Source organism: Mauremys mutica, chromosome 21 (genome assembly GCF_020497125.1).
Source record: "Mauremys mutica isolate MM-2020 ecotype Southern chromosome 21, ASM2049712v1, whole genome shotgun sequence".
Taxonomy (NCBI): Eukaryota; Metazoa; Chordata; order Testudines; family Geoemydidae; genus Mauremys; species Mauremys mutica.
In genome coordinates, this window is record NC_059092.1 from 8,184,200 (window position 1) to 8,197,833 (window position 13,634).

The 13,634-nt window shown below is 47.5% G+C and overlaps 1 protein-coding gene across 1 annotated transcript in view; it reads right to left on the reverse strand.

Moving 5' to 3' along the window:
* TTLL10 (tubulin tyrosine ligase like 10) overlaps positions 1-13,634 on the reverse strand; it is a 129,968-nt gene that overhangs the window by 42,412 nt on the left and 73,922 nt on the right. Inside the window, exons 4-7 of the mRNA XM_044995985.1 lie at positions 10,177-10,327; positions 8,464-8,670; positions 7,234-7,423; positions 186-868 (exon numbers count right to left, since the gene is read on the reverse strand). Coding sequence (XP_044851920.1) covers positions 186-868; positions 7,234-7,423; positions 8,464-8,670; positions 10,177-10,327 — 1,231 coding nt within the window. The remainder of the gene's footprint in view (positions 1-185; positions 869-7,233; positions 7,424-8,463; positions 8,671-10,176; positions 10,328-13,634) is intronic.

The following is a 13,634-nucleotide window of genomic DNA, read 5'->3' on the forward strand; positions in this document are numbered from 1 at the left end:
TACAATACAAGTTGCAACCAACTGTATACAACCTTGCATACAAGTTGTATATAACTGGATACGAGGTTATAGATCAGATCTTTAGGTGATGTAAATTGCTGTCACTTCATTGGCATTTATGCCAACTGAGGATGTAGCCTGATGACTAGATATTGACATTTAAGAGCCAAGGCTCCAAGATTCACCTGTATCAGCTGCTGAGGATCCAACCAGCTGCTTAGCTCCTTCTTTTGTCATTGACTTGGTTCCCTTTTTCCTCTTGCTAGTTGCTAATGTCCCCTTGGAATTTAATTTGGAGCTTGAAGGGCCGTTTTCAGCAATTACACCAGAATCATGGATGATCTGGGAAGGCTTGAGACCTATACTGTTCTCCTTGCTATCGTTTGCTTGGCTGGCCTCAGATGCGACTTTTGTCGCTGTCTTTGGTTCTTGGGCTTTCTCAGAACCTTTATCCTGACCCACATTTCCATCTGGGTGTGCACAGTTACTGCTTTCCAAGTCCGGTTTAGTAAGGTGACTGTCCAGCAGCATGCTCGCTGGTGACTGTCCTCTGCTTTTACTAGCTTCTGTATCTAACCCCCCTTCTACTTCATCCTCTCTGCTAACATTAGACCCAGTTCTTGGGATGCCCTGTAAATCCACAGCAATTATATGGGTGCTCCCCCTCAGTCTGGTCCTGCTCATTATGTCCTGAGCCATGCCTTGGGATCTGGGAGCTGTGTCTTCATTTTTCAGTTGCCTCTCGCCTTCCTTTTCCATGCCACCTCCATCATCGTCAGCAGGCTCCTGCTGTTCAGCCTCAGGATAGAAGACAGACTTCCTGCCGGGAAGCTCTCTAACTGAAGCCCACTTGTGTTCTGGGCAATGGCTGTGAAGACAACAAATGAGACCTTCCATTAGGGCACTGACACCAAATATTCTTCAGGCAGTAGGTGGGAGAATAACCTTGGTGAGACAGGCTTGTAACCAATCTTTGAGAAGGAATGGTTTAGAGTGAAAGCAGCAAGCAAAGAGTTTCTTTAAGAAAAGGATGCTTAATTCACAAGGCTTGAGGAACTGAAACACTGATTAGAGCAAGGGGGGAGGTGTGGAAATAGGTTTTCCAAGCTAGGGTAATAGATAGTCTGAGATTAGCAAACATTAGACAATTCCTCCAGGAAATGTATAAATGTCACAGCTAAATATACGATGTAATCTCTATTGTAGAAGCAGGACCAATGGGAAATTACAGAAGTGTATTGTGTTATGTGCTCCCATAGAGCTAGACATAACATAGGTTGAAAGACAATGCCGAGTTAATAAGGCATCAAAATGGACCTACCTAAAATTTGTTCCTTCTTAATGGAAAGCTGTGATTTATTGGAGTGAGTGGGCGGGAGAAGCAGATGAATGTTAAGTCGCTGCCACTGATTCACTGGGTGTTCTTGGCCACATCACAATTATGTTATGCCTCAGTCTCCCTCTTTATAAATGAGGGATAACAATCAGAGCTGGGCAGGAACCAGAATTTTTGTTTCATGGGAAATTCCATTATTTTGACATTTGTTTTCACACTGAATTGGAATGAAAACAAACCTTTTTGAAATCTCCCATGAAATAAAATGTAAAAGAAAATTCACTTGGGGGCAATCGAAACATGTCATGTTGATAAAATCAGACTGGTTCACTCCAATTTCAACTTTAAAAAAATGGAAACAAAAAGTCATTTCAGAATGAAAAACTGAAACATTCCATGTCGACAATGTCAACACATTCTACTTCCACATCCTCAGAATGCTTCATTTCCATTTTTTTCAAAACAAAATTTTGTTGAAATCAACATGTTCCTGCAAAATGTTTCAGTGTCAACAAAATCACGTTTTCCAATGGAAAATTGTTCAGCTGAAAATGTTCCGATCAGCTCTCCTAAGAATGCTCACCAACGTTTGCTAGATATTTATTATTATTATTTCACGAGTGGCTATTCAGTAGCAGGTTTGAACCAAAACCCCAGGTCTGAAACATCACTGTTGTGCGGTATTCAAAATCAGAACTCAGATTTTAGGCCTTGAGCCTTTCTCTAGTCTAAAGTGCATTCTAATTTCGTGAAATTTTGGATGGAGAGAAAGAAACTGGGTGGTATGTTCTCTTCTCAGCATTATGCACAGGGTTTAACTTCAGTCACTGGCATAGCCTTCTGGGAGAGAAATCGTCTTCACAAGTGTCCCCGGGGTCAGGGGAATCACTTGAGCAAATCCCCTTGCCTCAGTTTGAATATTTACCCTAAAATAGGGTGACCAGATGTCCCGATTTTATATGGACAGTCCCGATATTTGGAGGTTTGTCTTATATAGGCTCCTATTACCTTCCCATCCCCTGCCCTGATTTTTCACACTTGCTGTCTGGTCCAGGGCCGTCCAGAGGGGGGGGCAAAGGGGGCAATTTGCCCCGGGCCCTGGGCTCCGCAGGGGCCCCCAAGAGAACAGCGGAGGCTCCCGCCTCCGCCCCTCTCCTGGAGCCTCAGCGCTTGATGTCTCCGGCGGAGCCCCTGAGTCCCGCCCTGCTCAGAGCCGCGTGGGGAGGGGGCGGGGCTGGGAGCTCCGCTCTCTCCGCTCGGCGTGGAGCTCCCAGCCTCACCCCCTCACCAGGCGGCTCTGAGCGGGACGGGGCTCAGGCCCCGCCGGGGACGCGCTGCCGCTGTTCCGGCGAGGCGCTGAGACTCCGGGTGAGGAGGGAGCCGGGGGTAAGAGGCTGGGGCCGGGGCCGGGGCCGGGGGGACGCGGGACCCGCCGCCGAAGCGCAGCCCGGTCTTTGGCGGCGGGGGGCCCCTTCCGTTCCGGGACCCGCCGCCGAAGTGCCCCGAAGACCCGCGGCGGGGACCCCCCCCGCCGCACTTCGGCGGCAGGTCCCGCTTCGGCGGTAATTCGGCGGCGGGGGGCCCCCGCCGCGGGTCTTCGGGGCACTTCGGCGGCAGGTCCTGGAATGGAAGGGCCCCCCGCCGCCAAAGACCCCGGGCCCCCGGAATCCTCTGGGCGGCCCTGGTCTGGTCACCCTACTCTAAAAGTACTACTCTTCCGTGGCCACCACTCTGGTAGTGTAAAGACTGAGGCCGTAAAATAGGAGAAATGACATTTACATATCAAGGGGTATAAAAGGGACTTGGTATAAATGAGAATTTCATCGAGTTTGTCTGTACAGCAATATACAAATCTCTGGCTCTCTATAACAGATTCTACTAAGTACAATGAACGGTAGCCATAAGAAAAAGGTGATGCTACCATAATACTCCAGCCAGCATTTATTTAGTGTCTTTCATCCCAAAGGACTTCACACCACTTTACAAACTAGATTTAAAGATCACTTCAGCCCCTTGTGGGGTGTGATGCACAGCAGCTTGCAACACTACACAACAGTTTTTAAGACAGGAGGTGAGGAAGACTAGCTTGTGAAAGCAGGCTGCTAAGCTTGTGAGCTTTGACTCAGCCCAGAGAATAGGCCCAGAAGGACTTTGCCGCAGTGTGTTTTAGATCAGATCTTGGAGCGTTCATTTTGAACATTAAAATATTGAAGAGAGTTTCTAGTAGGTTCATAGTTTGACACTATTACTCTGCCGCGGGACCACGTGATTGAAAAGCCAATCAGCGCAATATAAGTCAGTATCTTTATCTCCGCCTTGATTTTCGAATTGCTCCAACCAGAATTTCCGCTTTGTTTTGTTTCTTTCAAAGAAAACAAACGCATCTTAAAGTGAAGTAAAGTAATGGAAATTCTAACCTTTGCTCAGCAGACACTAAATGCCGTAGCAAAGCTTTCACTGTCCCCTGTCCTTCCTTCTGCTCGGAAAACGTGGCTTCTAGCAGGGCCATAAAGAGAGCTTCTAAAGGAACCAAACCATCGCGTTATGGAGCAGCAGACACACTGCTGTGGAGTGTGGATTGCTTATCTCACTGAGTGGAGAAGGCTAGCATCACAACAGCAAGTGGTGGCTCTGAAATCAAACCTGCCTCTGCTTTATATACACAGGTTCCAAAGAAGTTGTTTGGCACGTTCAGAAAACCCTCAGCACTATAAACAAGGGCCGGTCTCCTAGCAACAGCTGCCTAGCGACTGTTGCTAATTGTGGAAGGGGTTCCAGCATTAACATGCAGAGCGACTTCTACAAGGGTGTGTGTGTTTTTAGATAAAGCTCTGCCGTGAGAAGGGAGTCATGGGAGGGCTGCTGTTCGAGTGGGCGCACATGCGCGCATCAGAGTGTGCGCGTGTAGCGGAGAGATAGGGGAACCAATTTGGTGGTTGGAACTCCTGTTGCCTGGCTTGTTTCAGCTCAGTCGTCCATGGTCATCTTCAAGTCTTCGAAAGGTCAGGCTTCACCTGGGTTGACAGACACTACGCCCACTTTTGCTGTCACTCAGAAGCAAACAGTAAAAGCTCATTCCTTTCCTTCCCCCTGCACCACCACTCACTCGTCACCTGCTAAAATTAGACTCAGAGTGGCTGCCAATATGGATTTTGATCATAGTGTACCTGTCCTTTAAGTGTAGTCACTGATCTCATTGCTCAACGCTTCATCTCTCCTGACTTTGTTCACATCTCAATGCTGATACTTTTCTGTATGTTGCAGTAGGTACAGTTCAAAACGGGCACCACCCGGGCAAACGACTGACATAGGCATGTTCAGATTATGTAACTGTATGCTGGTGTAGGCAGTCATTAGACCTGCCTGTGCATATGTATATATGCAAGCCCTTTGGATCACCGTGTAGTCATCTGTCCCAAAATGTTTATCCACAAATTAGTAGAATAATGTATAGCACTAAAATACTGGGGAGTTCTAAACTGTGTATAGTGGAGGTCATTGGTGGTTCTTTGGCTCATGGCTGGTTCTTTCTTTCGGTACAAATGACAGGTAGAAGAACAAGGCGGCTCAGCTTGTTGGGTGCAGGGTGGGTGTTTTATGCCTTACTGCCTGTGGAACCTACCCGCGGAGCTGGTGTAACTGAACTCTGTAGAATCATCCCAATTTAGGGGAATCCTCCAGTAGTTTACAGCCAGTGTAGTGGGGACTAGACTGCCTCAATCCCTGCAGCTAGCGTAGGGGCATGGCCAACGTAAAAGGGAAGTGGCCAGGGCTTCCCTCCAGTTCACTGATCCAAGGCTGCTCTTTCAGTCACTCCGGGGCATTGTCAGCTGATGTCATTTACAGCCTTCGTCAGGCTGCTCTAACATGCCAGGGGGCTGATCTGGCATGTGGCAGCCCCAGGGCTGGGGAAGTGCATATGAGCTTTACATCACCTTTACACGCACACCCTTCTAACCTGCACTACATGCTCCTTGGACCTATTCAAGGATCTGATCTGGAGAGTGTTTTGGAAGTTAGAAGTTCTACCTGTACATGTAGACGCATAATAACAGTGGCTTCTCCTTTGCCGCGGCACGGGGGTGTTTTGCCTCAGTAAGGCGAATAAAATCTCGAGGATAATATTTATATCAAGAGGACTGGGTCCTCAGCTGCTATAAATCCACATATCTCCACTGGAGTCAATGGTGCTATACCAGGTGACCTCATCTGAGGATATTATATTCTATCGTTGTCCAAGCAGAAGCAGGTAGTTCATCTCTCTTGGTTGCAATAACTGAAGACCAGAATTAGTGACTTTGCAAAATGCAATGAAATGCTGGTGAAATGAACAATTGGTAGAAATTTTCTTGGAGAAAAATTAAGCATTTACATTTAAAAAAAAATAATCATAACATACTCTTTTCCCACAGAAAATTAGGATTAAAAATAACAACAGCCTCCAACCCTGGTCTTCTAACTGTGCTATGAAACATTCTGGGTTAAGATTCAATATGTGGTGGTTGTTATGAGGTTATCTGGCATTTCTGAATGAATTTCCATTGAATTTCAAATCATAATTTGTGGCCTATTTGCGCGGCAACAGCTAAGTTGCATCTTTTGATAGCAACCAAGGTCTCTGAAGTCATAATAACATCTTTGAATTTGAATCCCCAGAGAAAGCTCAAGATACTGCAGGGTGAGACGTCAGAGAGGGGCCAATGCAATATCTCTTGGCGGTTTTGTAAAATTATACAGCAGATGCCAGCAGAACAGTAACAATCGCTTTTTGGTTTATCAAATGCTGCTTATAGCATAGCACCAAACCCCAACTGATGGACGTGATCAAAAAGCACTGGACCACAAGCTGAATTCAACAAAACTGCGGTCACAAATCGGTCTCCAGGATAGACAGGAATGAGTTAACTAACTGAGGTAGCACTTGCACTTCTGCTAGTAGGTGGGAAGCTAAGGAAACCCCCAGCTAGAACAAAGACTTGAGGGAGAGATTTAGAGACAGGAATGTATTGGGTGATGGGGGAGGGTGGAAAGACGCTTTTATACAAAAACTAAATCTACTGGCCACGTCATCCTGTCTGAGTCCTTTCTGATCTAGTGTTTGGTCAGGGCTGGCTTGATCCTGGATTGAAGGAACCTGTGTTTATAACCTCTCTGCAGCTGCCATAAAGGTGGATGTCATGTCCCCAGTTTAACACTGCGGGCGAGTTCACTGGAGTGCAAAGGGGAAAGTCAATGGCATTGTGCCTGCTTGTGAATTGGGCCCTGTAGCTTCACTGCATGGTCAAACAGGAGGAGAGACTGGGCTAGGATTTGAAAGTCCTTAGGGCACTGGCCAGGACGAACCGTTTCTTGGGGTTTTCTGGGGCCTCTAGGGAGCAATGTTCTAGTGGAAAGGATGGGCCAGGCTGCATAACCTGATTCTAAATAGGACAATTCCTTCTCCAGACTGCCTCCAAGTAGCCTCAAGGCTGCTCTAAGCTGCGCCAGTGCTGGTATGCCCGCCAAGAAAAGCCAGAGAGCAGCAGGTTCCCTCCCTCCCTCTATCTCCTAACTCTGGCATGACCCATCCCCGGGTGCTTTGAGCGGGAGGGCAGAGATGTTCTGGAAGCTCTACGCCACACGATTAACTCCCCGGGGTTGGATTCTTTATTACCTCTTTGCAATCTTAGAGTGGAATAAAGGAGTTGCGGTGTAAGACAGAAATTGGCCCAGGAAGCAGGCCCCTGGGATAGGAAGGGGCCATTTTCTCCTGTCCTGTTTTAGAACAGAACCACACCAAAACCCCTGGCAAGTGACATGGAAAATGTCTCGGGGCACCCTTTGATCATGAGATCGCCAGCCTCAGGCGTCCCAGGCGGAGATGTACTGTATATATGAAGAAAGCCAGTGATGCTTGCCTGACACAGGTGCCTTGGAGCCAAGTTTCAATGGACTTGAAGTGATATTCCATGTCTCCGTAGGAGGGAGAGACAAACCTGTAGGAATCAAAGATCTGCAGTCTGCCCCTTTTCCACCTGGCCCCCAGGCTGCGCTCACCAGACCCCAGCCAGATCTCCACGTGGACAATGTCATGGATTTGCCTCCTTCCTGCAATGACAAGGAAGTGACTGTGCATTTTTCAAAGTTGCCTTTAAAACTGCATTCTGGGAAGTGATGGGCTGACCAGGGCCGCCCAGAGGGGGGGGCAAGAGGGGCAATTTGCCCCAGGCCCCGAGCGGGCCCCCACCAGAGTTTTTCGGGGCCCCTGGAGCGGGGTCCCTCACTCGCTCCGGGATGCCCGGCAAACTCTTGTGCGGCCGGGCGCAGGAGCTTCTGCCACTCCCGGTCTTCGCCGGCGGGGGGTCCTTCTGCTCCGGGGCGGAAGGACCCCCCGCTGGCGAATTACCGCCGAAGACGGAGCGGGACCCGCCGCCGAAGTTCAGCTCGGTCTTCGGCGGTAGTTCGGCGGTGGGGGGCCCTTCCGTTCCGGGACCCGCCGCCGAAGTGCCCCAAAGACCCGCGGTGGGGCCCCCCTCCGCCGAAGACCGGGCTGCACTTCAGCGGCGGGTCCGGCTTCAGCGGTAATTCGGCGGCGGGGGGGCCCCCGCCGCGGGTCTTCAGGGCACTTCGGCGGCGGGTCCAGGAACGGAAGGGGCCCCCGCCGCCGAAGACCCCGGGCCCCCGGAATCCTCTGGGCGGCCCTGGGGCTGACAGCCCTGGAGACTGTCTATGCATAGAACTGGCACCGACAGACGGTGTCACTGTTCAATCAGTGTGTCTTGCCCTGAGCAGAACAGACTACCCTTGCTGCAGGACCAATCCCCAGACAGATTTTTGCCCCAGATCCCTAAATGGCCCCCTCAAGGACTGAACTCACAACCCTGGGTTTAGCAGGCCAATGCTCAAACCACTGAGCTATTCCTCCTTCCCTCCCAGCTGTGTTGTATGCTTCTCTCTGAGGTTAGATGGATGGGGGATACACATGCGGGGTACATATGAGGATGACTAGATGGAGGTGGTATGTATGGGGAAGGATGGATGAACGGATATGAAAGGGGGTGGGAGTACATATGAAGATGGATGGATAAATGGATAGATACAGGTACATAGAGGATGGGTGGATGGATAGATATCTTTGTCGACATTACGTTCTGGGTCGAAGTACGTTCCTGAAATGAAGATGAGGTCTCCCGGCTTCATGTGCTCCTCACTGGGCAGAGTGATGGGGAGTGTATCGTACTGATATGCCTGGTTTCCTGGGCCGATGCAAAAGCCAAATTCCGATTGTAAGTCGCGCACCACCCTCCGAATCAGTCCGCAGCAATCCAGGAAGAATGGGGATTCGTACTCTGGAGCTGGGGAGCAAGGAAAGTACATCACCAGTAGGTGAGCATGACAACAAAGGAACCTCTGTTTTTATCCAGCAGGAGGACAGGAGAGTCGCTTTGGTGAGAAAAGATGCAGCGAGGGGCAGCTTTGCACAATAATTCAGGGGCAGGCACACCAATGTATATTGTTCTTCTGTTTGCCAGAAGCTGGGAATGAGCGACAGGGGATGGATCACTTGATGATTCCCTGGTCTGTTCATTCCCTCTGGGGCACCTGGCATTGGCCACTGGATACTGGGCTAGATAGACCTTTGGTCTGACCCAGTAGGGCCATTCTTATGTTCTTAATGTGGATAAAACCATAATTCCCAGCTACTGGCCTCAATGCCACGTCCTTGAATCTCCACCCATTTCTGGAACCAAACCGGAACTGGACCTTTTCGCAGTTCTGGTATTTTTCCCCCCTCTGATTTGTGCTGCCTCTGCATTTCAGGATGGCACTTACAACTGGAATGTGAAGTGCCAAAATACTACAAGGATGTCTTTTTTCATGGTATTTCCAGCTTGACTGAGGAGCAGGAATCCCGTGAGATTTCCAGCCCAGTTTTGCAGATCTAAGAAGTTTGGATATGCTGGATTAGGTTCGGCAAAATCACCTCCGCTGTTGGATTTGTATTCAAACTTAACTTCTAGACAAAAAAAGGTTCACTCGTTGCTAATTCTATGGCCTCATCAAATCCACTGGATCTATGTAGACGTTTCAGATGCAACATGGATTATGTGGAACTGAAGCTTTGGAGATGGCTGGAAATTTTTCACTGAATTTTTTTAAATGAAAAATGCCACTTTCATTTACATTTAAACATGTTAAAAACACTTAGGAACTCTAAACATCTTGCTGGCTACTTTTGTTGCTCCACCCCTCTTTTGTGTCCCTCTGAGAGATGTGTCGTACCAGCCAATGTCTGGTCAGTAGAACTGCTTGGGGTGAAAGAGGAGAATTTGACCTCTTTGGTCCGCTGAGTCCAAAGGAATCAAAGTTCCTAGATGGGGTGCCTGATAGTAAGTAGATGTTAGTCTAGGGATGTCTAAGGGAGCATTCAGTGGTGTGAGTCAGGAGACCTAGGCTTTATTCCCAACTCTGCCACTGATCCTGGGCAAGTCACTTCACTGCTCCGTGCCTCAGTTTCCCCTTCCACCTTTTGTTTATTTCGATTCTAACTTCTCTCTCTAACCAGGCTTATGTACAACTCTTAACACAATGGCCCTCTAATCTCGGCTGGGGCTTCTAGGAGCTACCATAATGAGGATGATGATAACGATGGAATCTAAGCTGGGGTAACATGAATATAGACAGGCCAAATTAGACACCCTTAATCTCACGCCTGACTTTAACGGCCAAAGAAGAGAAGTTGCCATTCATTTGTGGCCTAAGGAAGGCATGAACCATCAGTAGGCTATGACCAGAGACAGGAGTGACACCACCTGCTTCATCAGGGAAAAGGTGAATGAGCTGAAAGGGTCTGCACTTACTGCCCGGCTCGTGATACTTCTTGGCGTAGGGCACACCTATGTAACTCTTTGCCTGCTCTAGAAACTTCATCCGCAGCTGCCACCGGTAGTCGGGATCCTGAAGTCTGCTCTGTATGGACAGTTTCTTCCCTCGGAGCATCTGCAGCTCCTCCTGAATCAAAATACAAGGAGGACAGGAGGAAAATCTGGCAGCAAGCCCTGTCTGGTTTTTCTCAAGACAAAACTTTTTTCCTAGAGAGGGGAGTGAGAAAAGTCAGTGAAAGCCAAAGTCTGGCCCAGACTCAGCTCAAGCTCTGGCTTGGCCCAGCATCCCCGAATGAGGAGGTGCCAAGCCAGTGTGAACACTCTGGCATTTCTTCCTGGAGGTCACAGTGACCTTCAGCAACCTTCTCTGTATTTTCCTGTTCGTGCTTGATGTGCCTGATTAGCTCCAGTGCTTGGCTCATACAGAACAAGCCAGAACCTCGCCCTTGCGTACCTTCCAACTTCCTGGTCTACACATCTCATGGTCAAGCCACCCACATTTTACAGAGTCCTAGGAAAACCACAGGGTGGGAGGACAGCAATCTGTGATATTGCAAATACTTCCGATAGGTGCTACTCCTTCTAGGAAGTGATGCCTAATTGTTAGAGCACAGGAAGGCCTGAGGGTTCAGGATTTCTGGGTTCTGACTTGAAATTCACTTTAACACCCCGTGCCTCTGTTTTCTCATATGTAAAATGAAGGGGAATATATAGCTTCCTCCCAGAGTTATGAAGGCAGGTTGAATTAACTGTCTGTAAAGTACTTAGAGACCCTGTATTAAACATGCATCCTTGTGCAAGTACTGTTCTATACTATACTATACAGATATAGGCTACTGTGTATAGATACAAGGAAAACAGCAGGAAATTGCACCATCAAAAAGTTCTCGGTGACACGAAAAGCTGCAAAAACCAAATTTGAGTCATTTGTTTTCAGAGCGCTATAGTGGGGTTGCCTGGTGTTACATTGTTGCTTAAGAAGTTTATGGTTGGAATGTTTCTACTAAAATGTTTGTCTATGTTCCCCCCAAAAAGTCTTACAAGGTCTCTTGATGCGATGACAGCATGAAAGAGAAGTATTATACTCTAGTTCCAGGCTATAAGATGTAGCCAGATTTATGTAAGGAATAACACGCCCACCCCAGCATATACAATAAGGTTATCAGTCTCTTTTGCCATAAGCTAAGAGCACTGTACCAAATACAAATTAAAAATCAAAACAGATCAAATTAATATTAATAAAAATATTAAACTGCATAATTATTTGAAGGATTCCTTAAAAAATTAAAATAGACTGATGAACTAATACTACTTTGCACTTACACGGCACTATTCATGCGGGGGACTCAACATTTTGTATAGAAATGAGCTTCCGCATTAAATACAGAGACAAAGGTACAGAGAGAGATCAACAAATTTGCTCAAGCTGATACAGCGAGTAAGTTGCAGAGACAGAAATAGGAGCCAGGCATCTCGATTCTCTGCCTTCTGCTCTATCCATTTGATGGACTGACTTCATTAAATAGATTAATGAAAGCAGCAGGCAGTGTGAGCATCCTATGGTAATTTTTTTCTGCTGGGAAAGATGACGCCTGTCTATGAGCAACATTGCTTTTTTATGTTAAATCTCCCCTGGAAATATTATTGCTTCCCCCTATAGAAAGATACAGTGCTGGGAGGGAAAACTACTATCTGGGTAGCTTATGTGAGAAGTCTGGACTGTTTCCATATGAGACAGATCATCCTTGTGCTTAGATGAATAGCAGTACTCCATTCAACAGGAACTGTACTGAAACGAACACTTAGGGCTGCTAGAAATGCACTGAATGAAGGAATACCAGCCTCAGCCATTGGGTGACAGTATGGCGTTTTCTCCTGATACTGGCTGTGGGACAGCTGAACTATCCAGAGAATCTCTTTCATTCAAAGATAGTTTTAGTAGTGACTTGTGATGGCAGCTCATACATTCTGATTGCCCTGTTTTCTTGCTCGGTCAGTGGAGCATGTTTCTCAGGCTAAAGCTGGCCACAAATGCAGAGTAACAGCCAAGATGTAGCTGGCACTGTAACCATTGATTATATTTTATTTTTTTCTAGCATGGCATTTGCACTTTCTGACAGCAGCAATCTTCCCAGATGATGCCTTTTTTATGGGGTTAAGCACTCTTTGGGTGGATGAAGCCAACCTCTTGAAGGAAGATGAGTGTTTGTGTGGTTAAAGCAGGGGATAGGGAGTGAGGAAGGCCTCCTCTAGCTCTGCCACTGACACACTGTGTGTCCTGGGGCAAGTCACTTTGCTCCTCTGTGCCTCAATTTCCCCATCTGTAAAATCCTCCCAGGATTTAATTAATGCCTATAAAGCGCTATGAGATGCTTAGTAATTAATGCAGACTTCACTCTTGTGCCTCCCAGTAATGAGGAATGCAGTTGACACCCAGAAGCAAGCTGCATCCACAACTGTTGTGAGATGTTTATATTACATTCTAATGGGGATTTTCTTCCTATAGAATATGGGTAGCGGGTTTTCAGGAGAGGTTTCTCAATATTCTGGATTCAAGATTTGAGATATTCGTTAGCCAGGGTGTACAGCAAGCAGTACATATGTGCTTAGCAAAGTGTCCCTTTCTGGTATAGCTCTGGCATTAGTCTCAAGTGCAACATATAAAGGGAGTGGCCTGATTTGGCCAGAGTCAAAGATTGGGTCCTAAATATCCTCCTGAATAAGGCTATCTGCAGCCACAGAAAGCCAAAGGCAAAGAAACCATCATGCCGCTGCTTACGTGTTGTGTTGATAGTATTGGTCCTGGAAAAAAGATTCCTACTTGATCTACTGCGTCCTACACATCTTGCGATTGTCAGCAAGAGTGCCTCTCATTGAGGAAACAGGCCACTTCTCCTACCAACTCCTTCTCATTGGTCCTGCCTCAGCACCGGGGGCTGGACTAGATGACCTCCCAAGGTCCCGTCCAGCCCGACATTTCTATGATTCTGTGATTGGACAACTGCATCCCTCGCAACATTAAACTTGGTGACGGGCCCAAAATTAGTGATGGGCCCAAACCAAACCTTTGGAACAAAGTGTTGGAGGTAGAGAAAGAAGAGGCCTCAAGCCTGGTTTCATGCCTTGGGGCTGGCTGGTTTTCAGGGTAGCTTTATAACGGGTCAAACCACAACCTCAGATCTGAACACCTTAGAACTTTGGGGAAGTTCTGTTCCGGTCTACTAATGGAACCATCAACCCAGCAAGGATGCGACGAAACCAGCACCACCTCCTTCCTGCACACGGAGGAAAGATACAGGAAATTCTTCTTACAGTGCTTTGCTTGTATATATGGTGCTTTGGCTATAAAATGATCTTGAAATTCAACTCTTTGGGAAAATGCAACCCCCTCTTGTCTGGGTCAGATAAACAAGAAGGTCAGAACATTGTACAAG